Below are 21,495 nucleotides of genomic sequence, written 5' to 3'. Positions count from 1 at the left end.
TACATATTTTTCAGGTATCCGTACCACCTTTCCCCAATTGACCTTTTGGAATCGAGCTCCTAAGACGGATACGGATCTAAACCTTTTTACCATATTCTAACTTACTTTAGCTAGTAACAGCTGCTATTGTTTTCTTCTATGAGAACTAGTGGGTTAAGTGTTTGTTCTCACTGTATGAGCCGTTCTTAGGACTGACTATGACTTATATGAGGACGACACAGGGCGTAGATATGCGCAATACAGAGGATTATTCCAACCCCATAGCCTCTACTAGGCCAAGACCGTTAGTGCGTGATGAAGAATCACATCTTGCGCGAGGTAACCCTGCTACTCAACTCAGTAAGATCCCTTGCTTTCGGATGACAAATAGAGTGATTACTGAGTTAAAACAGAACACTACGGATCTAGACTTGAACTGTCGATAATTCACCACCAAGACGACCAGGGCTGAAAGTCAGGGCCCTGGAGAAAGAAAGCTACTGGTTGAGGATGGACACCTATTGGATGGTGCATCCTCGTCAGGCTCTATACGTAGCTCTATAGAGAGCCCGTTACTGGGCGAAAATCAGCTTGGCTCAGTGGAACCAGCGATAGTAGTGGAGATGCAGGCGACCCCTGCAAACCCTTTAGCTGATCCTGGGGAGGCTGCGCTAACTCATTTACGTCTCAATGCTCTGACGCTTTTCTCTGCGGACGGAAGTAATGTGGTTAATTTGGATGCAAATTCGAAAAGTACCACTGCACTAACGGCTGTAAAGAAAGCGTGTGATTCGGGAGGAAATTTGGAGAACGCAGATGTGGTTATTGCGCAGGTAACCCCTACCTGTCATGTCACCACGACTGACACCCGGAGACTCTTTGAATGGGACGGGGAAGGTTGAACCAGCTCGATTAATTGCAACCAAAAGAAATGCATATACATACGTTCAGCCTAACCTAGCTCTATCTTGAGGACACAAAAGGCTATGAGTTCGAAGTACAAACTCAAAATATATTATATTCTATTGTACATACCGAAAAGGATCACAGAGTAGATCTACTGGTTGGGTCATATTTTACCAATGGATACAATCGATTGAGCTCTGAAGGTATTCGATTTGGTGTTTGCTGGGGGTGGCAGAGAAAGAAGAAGTGCGTTAGATTGACCAGTTGGAGAGGAAATACCTTCACTGGCTGTCTTTAGTTGTTCATGGTTAGCAAGATTTTATTTAATAAAATTTTATTTCTTCTGCCTACAAAAACCGAAAAGCTCGAATTTATTTCTATTTTGTTGAACCCATCAATTTAGGTGGTTACTATGACAAAACATGAAGAAGATTTAAAATTAAAAAGAAACTAAGTATATTCACAGAAATCTATTCATATATGCTTTTAAGATTTATAGTAAAAAAAAAAAAATTTTATAAAAAACTTAGATCAATTCATTATTAGTGAAAATTAAATCACGCTTAACCACCCCACTCAAATGACCCCAGCAATTTAGGGTTATAAAAACAATAAATTCTTATATCAGCCACAAAGCAGTTGCTCTCAAATCAGCTGATAGAAAGCGTACAATGTCGAACCCCAATAACACGTGTATGTATGTAGTGGTGCGCTTGTTAAAGAACAATAAAATTAAGTGCTTATACACACATTTCTATATCATAGCTAATAAATTCAATTAACGTGACGTATTGTCCCGTTTTCATACGTTTATACATGCCATTGGTAATACACAGGCACACAAATACATTCACATATTTCTACAAAATTTTATGCGCTTGCATTTATAAATTTTCAATGAGCTCAATCACAGCGCTGGGCAAAACAAATTAACACTTAGTTAACTCGGAATAACGATCACAACAAACAGAATCGATTAATTATAGTGGCGCTCAAATTGTGTATTATAATATTCGAATGATGTCTCGAGTGTTGGGTGCAGAGTGATTTAATCACGTGCTTGCATTTCACGTAATTTGTACGTAGAAGACAAGATATGCGACCGAAAGTCAGACTATGCGAAAGTAGGCCAAGTGCTTGTGCACGCATAAGAGATCTCGCACGGGATGGTAAAAGATGCTTTTTGTAAAGCTTTCCCTTTCAGTGCAAGTGCTGGTAGTTGAATTGCTTAAAAACACGACAGCAATTATTTATTGAGCTCTTCGATAGCATCTACCACTACTATAATACTTCTACTAGCACTATTCAAATTGGAATATTATATAGTATGGACTTTGGAAAATGAAATTTGGAGTGTTTTTCAAAATCAATCAAAAATAAAACAGCATTTTATAATAGAGTTGACTGACTTTGGCGCCATAAAACATTAAAGTAAACAGCATCATTAGCAGTAGGACATTCGAGCATGTACTTATATTTATGATATTAATGTATTACATACATTGAGACAGACTCTTTGCAATCTAAAGAAAGATACTTTAAATTTATTAATCTTAACATATATAAAAACGTTGAAAATCTTCACTAAAACGCCGACGACCCCGATTCTACAATTTTTGACATAGTCGGATGGCTCGTGTGTAAAATTTATTTTAGCAGGGCATGCCCATCAGTTATTGTATCAAAAAAAGTAATTTATTAAAAAAGCAAATATCTCTTAAACAAGCTCTTTAAAAAAATTTTTTTGGCGTTGCCACCTGACAATTATTAAAAAAAAAGCATCTTATCGCAAATTTTACTGGAATATCAAGATAAATGTATGCAAGTTTTTAAACGAGATTTAATAAAAAATATATTTTGTATCATATATGGTGTTGCCACATATGTTTTTGCAAATAAAGAATTGCACTTCAATATTAAGTGTCCAAATGTTTGAATGATCTTTCTAAAAAAACACTGATCTTCACTAAAACAAAAAAAAAATGTTGTGTATGGTGTTGCCACATATTTTTTTACAAATTAGGAAATTGCACGTGCATATTAAGATATATGTATCAAAGTTTTTAAACGATTTTTAATAAAAGAGTGTTTTGGTGTTGCCACATATTTTTTTTTGTGCAATATAAGAAATTGCAAATTTTACATACTAAGAAATTGAAAACAAATGCACTTGAATATTAAGTATCTAAGTGCTTAAACGATCTTTACTAAAAACAAAATAGTTTGAGTACGGTGTTGCCACATATTTTTTTTACAAATTAAGAAATTGCACGTGCATATTAAGATATATGTATCAAAGTTTTTAAACGATTTTTAATAAAAAAGCGATTTTGGTGTCTTTTTGGGATGCGGAGTGCAATATCTATTACAGAGGGCAGCTATTCATATTTCAGGTTTTGAGCGCTTCTATATTAGTATTGCTAGACGCCCTTTGGCATTTCCGTTGCAGAATTTGACATTTTTTGCAATATAAGCACTCAGAACGTTTTAATATGTTAGTAATTTTAGTGTTGTTTACAGTCCCTGTAAAAGCTCACCTCGGCAAGAAAATGGACTTCAGCAGTGAACATTTTCGTGCGATTATTTTTCACAATTTTGGATGTAGATTAACAAGACTAAAGAGTTTAACGAGACTGCCTCGATGGACTAAAATCGTTATACGGTAAGCAAGCACCGTCCCATAGCACCGTAAGAAACTGGCGCTGTAATTTTTCTGGTGGCCGTTCATTGATGAATTCCGGCCATCGATGAATTGCGAGTAAAACGTCAAACTGAGATTATGCCAGGAAATATCACAGTCCACGAGATTGAGGCATCCTTGGGTATTCATATGACGAACACTAATCAAAATTTGCTTGATCACCTTGTGCTAGAAAATATGTATTCGCGTTGGGACGCAAAATGAAAGATGGAACTGAGGCAGAGTTTCAATGCCCTGACATCGTAAAGACGTACCGCGCAATAATGGGCGGTGTGGACTTGGCAGATCAAATGTCGGGATTGTATGATATAAACAGAAAATCAAATAAATGGTGGAAAAAAGTATTTTATCGTGGCATGATGATGGCTGCTGTAAACACTTGGGTTATATATTCGGAGCTGAATAGGAAGAAACCTGCCTTCTTACCAGTGCTGGTCGAGATTGCTGAGTCGCTAATTGAAAAAGGAAAGAAATCTGCCGTATATAAACGATCCCGTCGGTCTGGAAGATCATCGAATAGGTACAAATCAATGACAAATGTGGAGGATCATTTACTCATAGAGCAGTCTAAAAGACGTCGGTGCGTAGCATGCGCCAATCGAAAAGTCGAGAAAAGAACAAAAATTGTTTGCTGGGCTTTTAATTTGCCATTCTGTATACAATGTTTCGCTTCATCACATTCATAAAATAAATAAAAGTACAAATCATATGTTATTACCAAAAAAATGTTTCTACTTTCTAGGTGTAGTTTGTACCCTGTTGGGACAAATATATCCCATTTTTAAATACTGTTGGGACACATATGTTCCACCTCAAAATACCGTTATCTACATAAGTTACAAGCTTCATCTAGTTTCTATGCACATAAAGTACCAATGGGTATCCAAAAACTCAAAAATAAAGTTTGAGCAAATCCCCTGGAAAAGTCGGAGCGAAAGGGTTAAGTCGAATAATGGTTTAAAACGCCATTAGGTAGTAGTAGGAATGCTTGATTTAATAACTGATTTTGTTTTTAGATATGCAAGATTGCTTCCAACTAGCATTTCCGGGCTTATTTTTCTTCTGATAATAATATTTTATTATATTTTTAGAACATTTAAATTGATGCCGTAAAAGTATAAAAAAAATCAACAGAAAAACTAAAACAAAAAAAAAAAACGAAGAAAATCGCATTCACTTAACTTTTCGACGTCAACATGACATCGGGGCACCGAGACACCCTTCTATAGAAATGGTGCGCTGTGGTCACAGAAAAATATCTTGTAAATGTTAGCGCGAAAAAAGTCTTAATTGAATAGTTTGTCGTTTAACAAGCGGCGAGTAAAAAAATCTGATAACATCGCAGGCCTGCATGCATAATGCAGATGTATGTTTGTGTGTGTGTATATAGTGTTTTATGTACGAATAATGGAGACAGAGCTGGTGTTAGATAAGAGAGAATCGCAGCGGGCTATCATAAGGGCAGCATCAGTGACTTGCTACGAAGTCTGGGCACTTAGCAATGCAGATGATAAGGCGGTCGAGAATAATTTCGACAAAGGCGCTATCTGCATATAGGATAACTTGTTTACTTGCATAAGCACTTAGCCACAAAACGAAAAAAGTGAGTGCATTTGCCGGTATCTGCGTGTGTGTGTGCATGTTAGGCGTGCATTTGACGTCAGACAGATTTGTGATGTGAAAACAAGAATACAATATTCAAATCACTTAGTGGCAGGGCGTTGCTGTCAATGTGTCGGTGCAAATGTCAGCCGCCAACGAATTTCCACCACCCATAAGTGGTTTGTTTTTCGTTTTTGTTAAGCTCGCGCCTTGAAGTTCTAGTTGCTATTTACTGCTTTATATTTTATTTCTTTGCTTGCATTTTATACAATGTTTGCATGAAAAATTTACGCTTCAAATGGAGGCACACATGCATCCAAACATAGGTACAATTATGAGTAGATATAAAATGCACACAAACATACAAACGTTTATACGCTCAGTTAGTTGTAAAGTGTGAAAAGTGCGCAAATACTTTAAATAAAATTTTTCATGCGACTCCAGATTACTTTTTCCAGAAAGTACTTTTTGAGCGATTCAAGTAATAGTAAGTATTTGCATTTTGCATGACAATCGAAATTCGCTGTTTTGTCATTTGTAGTTCTCTGTTCACGCTTAAATTTGAATTTATTTTCGGACGCGTGCACCCATTTTGCTTTCGTGACACATTACATAAATACACACATACGTACATGTATAGATATAGGTATAGAGCAAACTGTTTTTTTTGTTTTTTTTTGTTTTTATTTGCTGCAGCGAAGAGTAGCTTGACACATGCTTCATGCCGCTATTGTTGCTGTTTTGCCGTTATTTTGCATAAAAAGTCTAAAATTAGTCACAAAATATTTGTTCGAACACAGACCGAGTGCGATAACCTTCGGCCGCAAAAAGTGAAGGCATAGAAAAAAGTACCGCAAGATAGCAAAAATCAAAAAATAAAACAAAAAAAGTAAAAAAAAACACTCCCAAAAAGTAAACTGCGCCTCATATTTGCATTTCCGCCTCAAAGTTCCAAATAAACAGATGACTAAATTTTGTGATACGAGTATTTTAAACGACTAATTAAATGTTGCGTATGTTTATTACTTTAACCCAGATAGAGATTTAAGTGTGTGCCGCAAAAGTTTTAGTACCATAATTGCATGAGTGTATACACGTACAGGGTGGGGCAAATATGGTCAACGAATGTTAAATACGAATAGTTGTTTATATTTTCTAATATAATTGCTTTTTTTTGCAGCTTTTTACGGAATGCTTACAAATATAGAATGAATCAGACAGCACTCAGGAACGCATTCAACGACTTTCTCTATTATTTTCAATGGTCAATTGTCATGACGAGCAAATAGGTGGATTGCCTATGACAACTAGGTGCTGCATCAATATTCCCTGGGCCACAATCCCTTTGCGGGCTTACCAAAGCTCACATAAAGGAAGAAAAAATATTACTAACTGAAAGGTCATTAAATACATTCGACACTGGATGGAAAGTTCAGGACAAAAGAAGGCAGAACAATTTCTGATCTCCTCTAAAGGGTGATTCAATTTCAAGGGCCGATGTTGAATGTGTACCACACCTAAACGTCAAATTTTTTCTGCATGCCATTTGACATTTTTCAATTATAGACTAACTCAATTTGAACCATGAAAAGATACACAATCGAGCAACGCGTTAAAGTTGTGGCAGGATATGGCAACAGTGAATGACCAATTTTTAAAGAAATTCATCTTCAGTGATGAGGCACATTTTCACCTCAGTGGATTCGTTAATAAGCAGAATTGCCGCTGCCGCATTTGGGCGAATGATAATCCAAGAGTGATTGCCGAAAAACCAATGCACCCACAAAGAGTGATTGTTTGGTACGGTTTATGGGCCGGCGGCATCATACTGTGAATAGTGTTCGCTATCGTGAGATGATAACGAACTTTTTATGGCCCAAATTGGAAGATATGGATGTGGACGATAAGTGGTTTTAATAGGACGGTGCCACTTGTCACACAGCTAACGAAACAATGGCTCTTTTACGCGAAAACTTTGATGGCTGAATAATCTGACGTCGCGGCGATGTCAATTGGCCGCCAAGATCATGTGATTTGACACCGCTGGACTTCTTTCTTTGGAGTTATTTGAAATTTCGACCATCGGATGGAGGTGTGCCGCCGAGGCCTGGACAGCCATTTGGCCGATATTTTATTTCATGCATAATTGAGCTATAACAGTATTGTCATAATAAGGAGAAATGATAATAATTAAAAAAAAAATTGTATTTTATTCAAAATTAACACCGGCCCTTGAAACTTAACCACCTTTTAAAAGAGTATCAAGTAGGCTTCTATACCTAAATAGAGAGAACTTACGAACTCTCATTGGATACTATAGGGGGCATTGTAGTCTTCCCTATCATTTCAGAAAATTAGGACTAGTAGAAACAAGCGTCTGCCGGTTTTGCGAGCTAGTCGAGGAAATACGACAGCATATTCCCCGTATTTTTCCCCAAAATTTTTTTCCCTAAAAATTAAAAAAAGGAAAAATTAAAAAAAAAAAAATTTTCAATAATTTATATTCAACCCAAAGGATCCAAAAAAATTATAAAAATGTTAAAATGAACCGAAGATATTTCACTTTAATAAACTTTGTACCAAAATTTTCAACATTGAATAAATTTCAATATTATTGATTTTCTTCAAAATCGTTTCAGCTTACTTCTTACTAAACTCCAGCCTACAAGTAAATCAATTTTTAAACAAAAGTACCGCGGTATTCTAAATACTTATATCACTTCACATATAATCGCTCTGAGGTAGAGTCATAAGTTTTGTCCGAGTATGCCAGCGTTGCCGTGATTGGCGTGGCATATTTATAAGGGCACCGATGAAGGTTGTACTATTTGAAATTTTCACTAATGGACCTCTAAGGTCTATATATAAAGAATAGGTGTATAATAACTTCATAATGTCAATCGGCATTTCAAAGTTAGCTAAAATTGTTCGCATATCCACCGCTTCTTCACATACAAATGCCTTCTATTCCATGGGAACACACACTGTTACTTTAAGTCTCTGTAATGTTGCACTTTTTCCAGTATTTTTTTTATCTTAATTTCATAAATGCACCTTTTCCGAATTTTTCTGACTTGCATCGCCTGCGTTGACTTCATTATGTTGAAAAATGTTTGCTAATTTTTGCCAGATACGCGTAACACAGCAGGAGCTTTTCAAATTTTTGGTTAACATGCTCGCATTCGTATTCGCTGAAGCGTAAAGCGTTTAAGTTTCTTAAGCGTGTATTCTAATACTAAATGCAACCAAAAAATATTCCAATTTTATTATATTTGGCAACAAATGGTTTCACCAATGCTGAGATAAGTTTGAAGGTGCAGCCTAATTTTTATAATTTTTGTTTTAACAATTTATAGCTTTCTGTAAGGTAAAAGACCGAATGAATATAAAAAATTTAAAATAATTCTGATAATATCTATTTTGGCTTTCAAATGAGTGTTTTATGTTTTACTTGCAAAGCATGTCAATGCCAAAATTATTTTAATTTTAATTACTGCGAATTCCAAAAGGAGTAAATAAAGGGTCTTTAGTTGGTCGCTTTGTTCTATTGTGTAAGATTGACAAATGTCAAAGATGACGTTAAACAAAGGTATCGTCAGGGAGTTATTCACTACTCACATCTAGGCGTCAGTTTTGAAATACCTTTTACTTTCTTTGTGTTGTCCGTCTTGATTTCTATTTACAAATCGAAAAACTTTGTCGTGCAGATTTTTATGGAAGCCTTTCTCTTGGCAGAAATGCATTTCGAAGTTCGTTGGGCTATCGTTGAATAAACGACTTAGCAATTCCTTTATGTTTCGTGTCCAAAATATTGATCGAACCTCCCTTTTTGTATTTGTTTTTTAACTTCTTCAGCCTACTGAAAGCAGTGAGGGCTTACAGACTACGAGTTATTAATTTAAAAATTTGTTTCTTTAATCTAAGGACCACCCTGCTGGGCAAAAAAAGAAAAAGTATTTCTCCCTTAGTGAATTAAAGCAAATGTATGGATATTAGAAAACACAAAGTTTGTTAAAACTGATTTATTTTGATTTCATATTTTTGTAAGCGTTTATGCATGGCGTTGTAAATATTGAAAATTCATTTTCGTCTACACTGACGGCACAAACTTTTCCGATGATTTGCAAATGCAGTTGATTTTGGTAACGCTTTGAGCTCATTCTGCAAAATCTTCTCTATCATCTCAAATATATTAGAACGCTTTCCGTGAAGTGAAATGTGTATCCTGAGAACAGGAAAAAAATCATACCGGATAATATCAGGTAAATAGGCTGCCTGAGGAATGGAATTAACGTTCTTTTTGGTGAAGGGGTTGCACACAAGAAGAGGTGCGAGCTCTGATGTACTTTCATAGTGAAGAGTTCACGAGTTCTTTTACAAAATACAGAACTCTAGTGATGAATATTCTCATACTTGGGCTTCATTAAGCTCACACAATACTTTCTGTTTACTGCTTAATGTGGCATAATTAATTTTAATATAAACCTATGCGATACAGTGAGTCAAAAAATAGCTTTCCATATACATATGTCGATTCTCCCTAATGCCTATGATGTTGTTGTTGTGTAATTACCGGTCGTCTGCGTCTAGCTCATCTAACGATAGGCCCAGGAAACCAGCTTTTTCGACAGGTTGGGTCCAGAGGGAGAAGGGTGTTAGATGAGTGGGTTTGATGAGGCATGGGAAAAGGTGGTTAGTGCCATGCGGGGTGCCTTTACTTGTCGAACATTTGTTTAGTATATCGGCGTGGATAAGTAGGAGTTTAACCTGCTCAGGTATCCAGAACGTAATTGTGCCCTAATGCTTATAGTTGTATATAGCAGCTGTGCAGCTCACAAGTGTCAAATATGATTGACGCGCGACGCCATTTGCAAAAAATTTAAATCTTCCGATAGGGTGATTAATTTTGCGCCACCAGATCCTTGTGCCACTAGGATGCTTGTTTTTTGACATTATCGAATTTCTGTATAATAAAAATATTTTCCCACATTTCAGACAGATTTTTTGAACAACTAAGCTCGAAATAGCGAAGTTCGCAGAATGCACCAAATAACGGCTTGTTTACAAAGTCATTACGCGAAGACTATCTGAGAGATTGGTTGACATGTAAGCAATTGATAGACGAATAAGCAAACACAAATAAATAAATAAATATAAAAAAAAAGTTTGACAAAATCTCAAGTGAAAAGCTCTTGGTACTTCATAAACAGCAGTTATTTCATTGCCATTGTGCAGCTCATGCAACCCCATTCCGTCGTATTTACTGCTCGATGTCTTCCAGTGAAATAATTTTACCAAACACTCAGTGCCTGCCGCTTGTGAACATTTATTCCGCTATGTAGAGATTTAGATTTGCAATATGCAGAATCTGGCCGCAAGTTGAAGTAACAAATCGGCATTTATTTATTTTATAATAAATATAAACTTTAATAGTTGATACGAGAGTAGTGAGAAGCCAACAAAGTTGTTATGGCCCATGTGTATACACCTGCATAGATATTTATAAGCAAATAAGCAAACTGTTTGCGCTTTATATCTTTAAACATAGCGCACACGCGAAAAGAAAATTTATGATAAATGATTAGTTAAATAAAAACAAGCCATCCCTCGCAACACTCCACCGAAAGCGTTGTACTCGTATGTATGAAGTAGGAAAAATAGCACAAGCACTAAGCTCGTTCGCTCGCTTCACTGGAGTCACTATTCTGACGCCCGACGTAACCAAAACCCCAAAAAAGCAGCTATGCTTGATTTACGGAGACACTGAGCCGAGCCGGCACTGAAGCATTTAAATCCGACACATGCCAAAGTGCTGGCTCTGGCGTTAAATAAAATCTGTAATACTTGTTGTTGAGTGTTTGCAAAGCTGATGATCGATATGAGCAAACACAGCTGAAAAAGCAAAACAACAGGGTGTTTCAAGTTGAAGTTTCTTTTTCTTTGGAGGCTTTTCATTCAAAAGCGCCCACAGGTGGTTGGCGTCTCCCTATGATAAGTAGAAAATATTAAAGTTACGAAAATAAATTTGATTGCGCCCGAGTACGAAGTGCGAAAATGTTTATTTTTTTGCTTGGAATAGAAAAACGACTATTCAATCCTAAAAGTGCTTTATGGATAAACCATTTTCGTAGAACAAAGCACGTATACAGTATATACACATACAAGTCTGAATTTTTTGCACAGTCGGTCAAAGCTTTAATATTTTGGTCCTAGACAACTTTTCACTTTGCGTGTTGAAAGCTGATTTATAAAAAAAGTATTTTTTCATAATTTGTTAATATTATTATTAATTTTTAATAATTATGTTACAAAACTGCAGGCGCTAGATGCGAAGGCTATCAGCTTCAATAAAAATTATTGCCGACGATCTGTAGTAGAATTTTATTAGAATCATTTGTGTGTATTACTCTAATCCTCTAGCTACCCCTTCACGGATGAATTTTGTCAAATTATGAATGAAACTCTATTCAAATTAGACATTTCAGTACTAAAACATTTTACGAAAATATTTGCCAGGAAGCTTCAGTAAGGGTTTTTGAAGACACCAAACTCGTTAATATAAGCGTTTACCCGAAATTGACTGGGAATTGACTAGTAATGTACTCGTCTAACCAAAGTTAGATATTTGATACAATTTTTTACTTCGGGTTTTTATAAAAATTTCAAAAAATTTACTTTGACATTTTTCGCTTGTTAATCAGAATCTTATAAAACTGCTGGATATGCATTCAGTTTTACTATGATAAATCGATTGATTTTTTTTAATTTTATTTTGTATGCGTTGCTCAACATTTTCTTCCATCTAAAGCACATACTATGTGAGAAATCTAGACCTCCATTGTGATCTTGGTATGCTGCTCGACACTGACGTGGCGAAAAAGTATGTCAACGTTTAACCACACATGTCAACGCTGAAGCATTGGCTTTACTCCAGCCAAATACTCATCGTCGGCGGCTGAAACGTAGCTGTAGTTTTTCCTTAAAAATTGCTCGTTAGTATCCTTATTCAGTTGTACTAGTTGCAATATCCAAACGTAATTCTGTTTATACTTTAAGATGCGTCAATAAAAAAAAAACAAAAAAAATCTATAGTACATTTTCGGAAGTCTTTTAAAATGTATATCAGCTTGGGGAAAAATAAATCCATTATTTGTGCGCAATGGCTTAAAACTGTTTTATGGTCGATCTTTAGCTCTTCGGCGATGCCACGACTACTAACCAGTCAACTTCGATTATTTCTGTGATTTTATCGACAATTTCGACATTATTGCCATTTTCTTTTCCATCAAAAATATCTGAACGGAATCGACGAAACCAAAATTGCACCTAATTAGCTGTTACTGACTTCCATTGTTAATACTCTGTAATTCACAACTGAATGGAACAAACAGAAAAGAGCAGAGTGTTTAGTGTGGAGTGTCACCTTGACAACGAGTATAAACTTTAAATTGTTTGATCGATACTTTACGAGATATCTACGCAGCCATCTATCGAGAAAATCATGGATTTCTTTTTCCTGATATTATAAATGTTTTATATGAATATTACAATATTATATTTTTATTAATGTATGCATTTCTGTAAATTTACTCCAAGGAGAAATTTCCAAGATTTGAAATAATTTCTGTAAGGCCAAAAAGAGTTTATGTGAATAAACTAGAAATAATTGAAGTTTTTAAAGCTAACATTTTGCCCGAATTGCCGAGAGAGAGTCCCAATTATTTATGATTCACAAGCTGTAGATGCCACTAAATTTGTCAATAAACAGCTGCCCGTTCAATAAAAAGTATTTAATTTGATTTTTAAATGTAAACTCAAACTTGAAAGACCCTGCACATACAATACAAACAAACAAAGTCCCAATAATTGCCGTAGCTATAAAAATGTATGCGCTGTGCGGCTACGAGCGCTCATTACAAATTGGTTGCTTGTGACTTGCTAGCAACAACAAAGACAGATTCAATTATGCCTAGCGTTGTTATTGCATATTCTAGCATCTGATACTGATGAGCTAATATCAATTTTGTTTCAGAGGCTATTGTTTTTTGTGTTTTGGCAAATACTTAAATTAATTTCTAATAAATTGTTGTTGTACACAATGCAGACGCCCACAAAAACAACAGTTCAAAAAAATGTGTACGGATTTCGAAAATAAATTGCATAGGTAAATATTTTTTCGGCATTAAAAGCGACTGTTGTAATTACACTTGTCATCATTAACTTTCTTGCTTGAAAAAAAATAAAAAATAAATAAATATTAAAATGCTGCTTCTAGCAACTGTCTGGCGTTGCAATGAAGAAGAAACTCATTAATTTAAAGTAGCTGTAACTGCTTGTTTGTGGTTTCGAATGCGCGACGAGAAGCGTTTTGTGGCAGCAAATGCGACTAGTTTTTGTTGATCGTTGTAGTCGAACATAGGTACAGGAGGAATATTTCTGTTGAAATTGGTGAAGTTCTCCAAATACCGCTCCGTTGGGCAATAAGCGTGGAAATACAAATTCTCATGCCTCAAGAAAGTCACAGCAATCAGGTCGCCACTAAACCGTAATAAACTGGATATAAATTATGGCCACTTTTTGGCCTCTAATAAGGACTCCACAAGCAAAATCAGCCATTGTACCTCTTTTCAACTGAGCTGATGACAGTAAAGGGACAGAACGAAATTCTGATTTTTAAATTTTGTTTATTGTAGTATTTCTTAAGTTGCTTCATTGTTATTGGGGCGAGAAATTTTATATGGGTAGTAAGGTTGGACTGCTTTTATAAACATTATGGTTCATTATGCGTTGACCAGAAAATATTAGCAGCCTGGTTTATTCCATACGACAAAAATGGAAGAGATTGACAGTGCTTTTGATCGGAATTTCATTGAAATTTTTGCAGTCGCTTTCAATATTGGCACTAAATCATACACCCGATACTACTCATCGAATAATGGGGTGGTATCATCATTAGCTTCCAACTGTCTTCATATCCTTGATTGGCGCGATAACTGCTTGAGTGAGTTTGACCTAGTCAAGGCCTTCTCTGATTGATTATTCTTATATAAAGAGTGCCTTCGAACACTTTCAAGTTTGGAGCGTTTCTATCTATTTGAACTGTTGTTGAACTAAGCTGTGATTACTTCCATCGACATTTATTTCCCAATACGGGGATGAACTCCTAGAATTATTTTGATTGGATATCGAAGTCACCTAATTTTGCCCAATATTCTTAAACGTAATCTTGATAGTATCTGTTAGGACAAACTCCTTGAAGCAGTTTGGTTGCAAGATATTCCCACTTAGTTGATTCAAGAAATTGGCAATCAGGTTGAATAGAATTCCCTTTTGCCGGGGATTCAAAAAATGAAGAAACGGCTTATCAAGGTTGTTGAGTAATACCACGAAGCACCTGTAGCAAAGTGCTTGTTGTTGTTTTGTTGTTATTTTTTTCAATAAGCATTTTACAGGTTTTTAGACGCTGCTTAGATCGATTATCCTTTAAGCGTTGTCACCGTGGGAAGTGGTTTGAAGTGGCCTTGGTTAAATTTCGATAAAGTAGAAGAGCTGTGGAGAAAGGCTGTGGTGGGAAGCCAGCCACCAACTTTGCTGTCTTCTCAACACCCGTCATTACCTTGAAGGGTAAAAATGGGTTTGCTCCTAGGAGGATATCTGCTGATTGAGTAACATCTTGCAATTGCTTCCAAGCTTAACATGCCGAATAAGTGATTGTAGGAACTAGATGAATAACGAAAACAACAAGAAAATTAATTGGCAGATATGACCTCTTAGCCCAGAAAATGTATCAGTTGAAGATTTTAAGCCCACCTCAAGTGCTCATTGCTTCGGAATGTCGTATGTGAAGCAGGTTAACATCTCTATTAGGTTAGGTTACGTCTCTATTACGCGAACGAAACTTGAGTCGCCCATAACAGATATGGCTAGCCATCCAGCTCGAATGGACTAAGGAAAGCATGGGAAGTCAAAAGGATTTTATTTAGCAGTGATTATTGTGGACAATCGATCAAGGGACCGCTACTAACCCTACCAAAAAACTTTCTATTTTTAACAAAACATATTTTTACTTAAAGAGAGCAAGAATTGGGTTTTTTGATTAAATATGCCATAAAAAGTCGATTCAGACAGCTACTTAATGCATTTTGAATGATTTTTACCCTTACAAATCTCCTCTTCTGCCCCAATTTTTTCTCAATAAATTGCAACCATTTATTGTTAATATTTGCTTATACCTATACCCGAATATCATCTCCCACCATCTCTTCAAAACTCACCTTCAATTTGTGTATCTCCCTGCGTAATTTTGCAATTTCCGCATCGCGTGCCTTTATCACATCTTTCAATGAAACGATTTCGCCTTGCATACTTTTGATTTGGGCATCGCGATCGTCGGTGACGTTACAACTCTTTGTCGTCATGTTGGGGCTGAAGCCACAAGTGGTAGCCATGGTGTGTGGTGAGTGTGGCGCACTGCTGCCGTGTGTGCTATTGCAACTGCTATTGGCTTTGTTGTTACTGCTGCTGCTGCTGTTTCCGTACGCTAGTGGTGGTGGTCTCTCCATGCTGTACACATTGTACTGTGTATTACAGTTGTTGTGCTTGCTGTAGCTGTTCTCATCGATGGTGCGGAATTTCGGTTTCTCCACAGGCACCAACGCCAGTGAGGGTGCCACCACAAGAGCTTTGGATTTGGGTGACGTTGGTGAGTGTAGCTTTGGAGTGGTTGGTGTCGTATTGTTGCCGCTGCTAATGCCGCCGTTGGCACGCAATATCATCGACGTTTTACGAATCTATGAATGGTTGAGCATTTCAGCAATGAATATAAAAGAGAATAATTAATATTAATGAAAGGTTATGTTTTTTTTATTGCTGTTTGCAAAAGTGGTGAGTTGATGGGAAAGGGTTACAGTTTAATGGACACTTGTAAGACTAATCAATAATAAAGTTCTGAGGAAGGCTATAAAGACATAACGCGACAATTTACTTTGCCAAAATTAAAATTAAAATTAAGGAAATTTGAGAATTGTTTGCTGAAATTTTATAATAATTTGTTTGGTTTAACAGTTTTTCCTGGAAAAATTATTGCATACTTTACATCTATATAAAAATGGCAGCGAAATTGTCTACCAAACGGAAATACTCAGTGGTGACAAGAAACAAAAGAAAAAAAAAATATCACTTGGACGCATAAAAAACCATTTATAAAAGTCGCTTTAAAAAATTGAGGTACGAAAACCAACTAAATAAACTAACCTATATACTTAAACATATTTATATAAATATAAGAAGAGGCCAGAAGAAATAGAGCTGCTGATATGTATATTTTTCTGCAGCAGTATTAGTAAGTGATTTAAAATTTCTCGTGCGTAATCTCTAGAAATAAGTTAAGCTTTGTAGCTCATAATATTCCTGTCAGTGAATTTTTCTGCATGAATCATGTCCGCAGTATCCTAGTTAGGGGCATCCTCCTTCAGCACACATTACGTCTACCCATTTTCTTAGAATTCAACTCCTTTCAATAATTCTTTTCATTAGAACCTTTCTTGAATATTCTGAATAAAGTTACCTCAATCTCTTCATTTCATAGTGATTTGAAAATTTTATCGGTCTGATATTCATTTTGGAAACTAGACCTTAATAGTTTATACATCATTTTTTAAAGAATTAAAAAAACGAAGATAAGATGTCACCAATTTCTTTTTAAACTAAGCTGCTTACTGTGTTAGCATTTTAAACAAGCAATTTTTCATAAAAGAGCTGAAATTAAATGCGTGTTTAATACATTTTAGAAAAAAAGAAAAAATATTTAAACCGTACAGCTTATGCAAAATATGCTTAAAAAATATTATTATTAAAATTGAAAATGAGAAAACTATTAGTTATTAAAAAGATATTAAATAATCGTCAAAAAATCTTGTAAAATTCATATAACGTTAATTTTGGTACGCTAAAAACGAATTTGAAGTCTATACATTATCTGTGCTTGTTTACCAGGTAACAAAAGAGGTAGACCGTCTACACAGGGTCTTTCTGGATTAAGCGTAAAAATTAAAGCAAAGTAATTTTAAATTCAATACAATAGGAGGAAGTTTTTATTGTTCATTTCACCGTATAATGCTAGGTAACATCTAATATTAAATGTGAATGATTATTTCACTGTGATGAAGAAACATACCTGTTTTGAATTTTTGAAGAAATTTCTGCAATGTTTGATCGCTTTTTCACAATCGAAAAGATACAATTTTTCAGCTGTAATTTTTCCTACAGATTTCAACGACGGCCATTACTAAACTGACGATAAACATCAAAATTAAACAAATGACCACTATAAATGATTTGGAATGGTTCCGTCATAGCCGTTTGAAGGCAGCCATGCCGGCTCACATGAAAAAGAAAGTTCCATATAAAATCAAGGAGGGTTTTATGAGACCGTCTGTAGACGGTCTTACTGGATAGAGGGCTAAAAATACGTAAACACTTTTTTTCGAATGAAGCTTAATTTGTAAACGATTTCTTTAACTAAGCCTTCTAGTTGTAGTTAGATTTTTTATTAAGCTCATTTTAGTTAAAGAACCCTGAAACTAAAATCATATTTAATTCGCTTAAGACAAAAATGTTATTGAGATGTGCAAATTTTCTTTAGATTTATAAAAAATAATAAAAATCTAAAATAACATAAAAGATTGTATGACCACATAAAACAGGTAAGACTAAATAAAATACTCTTATGAATAAAATAACTCTGTATTAAAAAAAAATTTTTAGTAAAATTTAAAAAAAATTTAAATAATTTAAAAAATTATTTTTTAGAATGACATATTCAAATTTTATAAAATATTTCAGATCAATAGAAACATCAATTCGTCCCCTTAGTATAACAATAGCCTATGTGCTCATAGGCTATTATTTTTTTATTGAATTTTTGGATTCTCCATCGTCGATTTTATATGTGGTCAAAATTTTGTCAAATTCTAGTTCCACAAAGTGGGTCAAAACGTCAGTCAAAAAATAATAAATATTTACAGACATAACGAGATTTGAGTGAGAGCTACTTTCGACAAAAAGTTTGAAATTCATTTTCTCAAAACATCAAAAAATTTATAGGCTATTTTAATACTAAGGGGACGAATTATTCAAATAATAAAAATAGTATTTTAATAATTTTTAATTTAATAGTTCTTTTAAATAATGTTTAATAAGACCACTAGAAAAAGATAAGAATAAATAAAAATTGAAATTAAGAACAACAGAAATAAATATAATAAATTTGTATACAGCTCTAAATAAAGGTAAATGAAATTACCTTTTAAACTTGAGCGTAATTTTGGTAGATTAAAAAATAAATACATGCAGCGTTAAACTCATATTTTTTTTACATCTTTTTGATCAATGTTTTAAACGCATAAAATATTTTTTTGTTTTTACTTAAGAGCACAATAAAAAGTTGAGTTTACATAATTTACATTATTCGTACGTAGTTTTTGCGGATTTATAGAAATATGAAGCTGATTTGAAAAAGCTTCAGTATTAAAAAAGGTTATTGGTGTTTCTACCGTATAAATAATTTAAAAAATTTGTAATAAAAAAATTGTGTATTTTTTAGTAATTGAAATTTATATATTTTAAGCTTGACTTTTTTCCAAATTTTTTTTTTATAGTTATAGTACACCCTTTTTGGGTATTGGACCGAACTCCTCTTCCTATTTGTGGCGTTCCTCTTGATGTTGTACCACAAATGGAGGGACCTAGAGTTTTAAGTCAACTCCGAGCGGCAGATATTTTTTTATGAGGAGCTTTTTCATGGCAGAAATACAATCGGAGATTTGCCATTGCCTGCCGAGGGGTTTTTTCCAAATTATAATATAATTAAATAAAAAATTGGTTTTAAAATTTCCAAAAAAATATGTACAAAGTGTACAAATAAATTAATTTAAATAATTTATATTTTTTGAGCGTAACTTTTTTGAGATTGATTACAAAATTTCAAATCAATGAACAAAAATTTAGTAACAAATGCTACAGCAAAGGTCTAATATTGGAAATAAGTAAAATGTGTTTTAAAACATTTAAGAAATGAAAAAAAAATTGGAAATAACATTTGTAAATTTTATTGTTGCATATTCCATATTCCTCAACATATCATACATACATATAAGTATATTGCCGATTCAAGAAAGTTTTTAGTTTTTTAAACAACTTGTTTTCAAATTAAAAACTTTTTATACGTCTTTTTTCACTAATAAATTTGTTCACTCAACTCATTATAAACTCACTTTTTATTAAATTTACCCATCCTGTCCCAAAATAATTTCTGTACAAATTCTCAAACTAAGAAACAAATATTAGGTTTCTTTTTGCCTCGTCCTCCTCCCATTTCCCTTACCTCAAACCACCTCCCGAACACTCATAATTTACATCTATTCCTACCTGTTCATGCACATTGGCATCCTGCAAAATCTTGGAAGTCTTTCGAATGAGCGGACTAGCAGTATTGATCGGTCCTAGAATGCCGCTCTCCGCAAAATATTTCTGCGCTGCGTCGAAACTCGCATCCTCCACAACGGCTTTGGACTTGGTTGGACTTGCTGCCTTCTCCGGTTGATTGTTGTATTCCTTATTGAACTGCAATTTAAAATCCTGCGCCTTGGCCTCTTGCTGCGTTTCAAAATTGTGCTCCGACTCCGATGTGGAGCCACCCGATTCAATTTCGTGCGACCGTTGCAAGAGACGGCGTCGTTGCTGCGCGGAACGTGGAGTGCTTTGTGCTGTTTGCTGTTGGTGCGTTACTGGTACAGGCGAGTGTTTTGGTGAGATTTTCACTAGTATATCAGGATGCACAGCCACATCTAAAACTTGAAATTGTCCGATATTCGGCGAAGATGAACGTTTCGGTTGCTTAAATTCTAGTTTGCCATCACGCGTCTTTATGACCGGTTCCTGCTGGTGCTGCACGTGTATCTGTATAAGCGATTCGCGCGATGGTTTCTTGTTCTCGTCGGTGAAGATGTAATCCGTGTCCGGATGCGAATAGGACTGAAAGAACCGTTTTGCTTTGCGTTCGTTTTTACGCGTTACTGTTGGTGAGATCGCCGTACTCACAGTTGGCGCAGCTATGGCAGCGTCTGTAATCGCAACAGTGCCCGGCACTTGTAATGACTTTGCTGAGCTGCGCGTTTGCAACGAAGTATTTTCGTTTTCCGTAACGCTTGCGAGTCGAAAGCTAACTGGACTGTGCTTGCGATGTGGCAGTGTAGCCGACTGTCCGCCGCTAGTACTAACGCCGCTGTCGAGACTGTTCGAACGGGCCGCACCATCGCCGCCACACCAATCGAAGCTGACATTCATGCTCTCATCGCGCGACAACTGTGCCGACGTAGCCGACGATGTTTGCGTGGAGAGTGAATAAATGCCGCTCGATGTGTATTGCGTAGAGGCGCTATGGCTGGAGAGGTCTGTGTTGGTGGGCGAAATGGAAAAATTGAATTGGCAGGGCGCAGCAGCGTAACTAGAGCGGCCCGCATGCAGATGTTGTGACGTAGTACTGCTGCCGTTGGCAATAGCGTGTGCCGGTTGGGGCATGGCTGGTGGACTGCTGCAATTGCAATTGGCGAAGAGACTGCCGCAAGTGTGGCTTTTACGAAATTTCAAGCGCAGATTAGTGGCACGCGGTATTGTGCTCGTGGTACTGATTGCACTGTGCTGGCTGCTGTTCTGGTAGTCAACTACGTTGGAGCCATAGCTGCGTAGGCTGGTGGAGAGTAAAGGCGATACACGTCCCAAGTGTGGTGGCGCCTCCACTTCCAAAAGTGTAGGTGTTGACTCTTCATCTTGGCTGCGGGAGATGCCAAAACGCACGGCGGGCTTTGGCTTTGCCTCCTTTGGGGTATCGGTGATCATCTTGTCTAGGACTGCTGGTAGGTTTTCTTTTGCTTTGAGGGGTGGTGATAGTTCGAGGATTTGCTGGTGTTGCAAGTCACTATCCGTGGTATGCATACTCGTCGTGAATGTGGGACTTTTTCAAACTTTCGTAGAGCAAAATATGTTTAAGGTATTACATACGTCCCAGTGTACTGAAGGATTTGTAGATTAAGTGTTGAATGAAATGTTTCGTGGTTAAAAGTGTGCACTAAGTCAACGCGTTAGCCATAACTCGTATTTATTGAGGTGTAGAATAAATTGTGGATTAAATCTGAAATTAAAGCGAAACGAAATATCTGGTTACCGATTTTAGTTACGTACTTAAGAAAAAGGAATTTTGTGTATATCCATATATGCATATTTAATTGTTATATGATTGAATTAAGATT

General features: G+C 35.8%; 1 protein-coding gene across 3 annotated transcripts in view; it reads right to left on the bottom strand.

Annotated features, from left to right (window-relative positions):
• The window catches only part of LOC128862885 (cGMP-dependent protein kinase, isozyme 1), a 108,336-nt gene that overhangs the window by 7,123 nt on the left and 79,718 nt on the right, over positions 1 to 21,495 (bottom strand). For all 3 annotated transcript variants that reach the window (XM_054101690.1, XM_054101688.1, XM_054101689.1), the window contains exons 2-3: positions 19,616 to 21,377; positions 15,463 to 15,978 (exon numbers count right to left, since the gene is read on the bottom strand). In XM_054101690.1, the coding sequence (XP_053957665.1) occupies positions 15,463 to 15,978; positions 19,616 to 21,181 (2,082 nt within the window). In that variant the 5' untranslated portion in view covers positions 21,182 to 21,377. The remainder of the gene's footprint in view (positions 1 to 15,462; positions 15,979 to 19,615; positions 21,378 to 21,495) is intronic.

This window comes from Anastrepha ludens, chromosome 5 (assembly GCF_028408465.1).
Source record: "Anastrepha ludens isolate Willacy chromosome 5, idAnaLude1.1, whole genome shotgun sequence".
Classification (NCBI taxonomy): Eukaryota; Metazoa; Arthropoda; class Insecta; order Diptera; family Tephritidae; genus Anastrepha; species Anastrepha ludens.
This window is presented reverse-complemented; position numbering and strand designations above follow the sequence as displayed.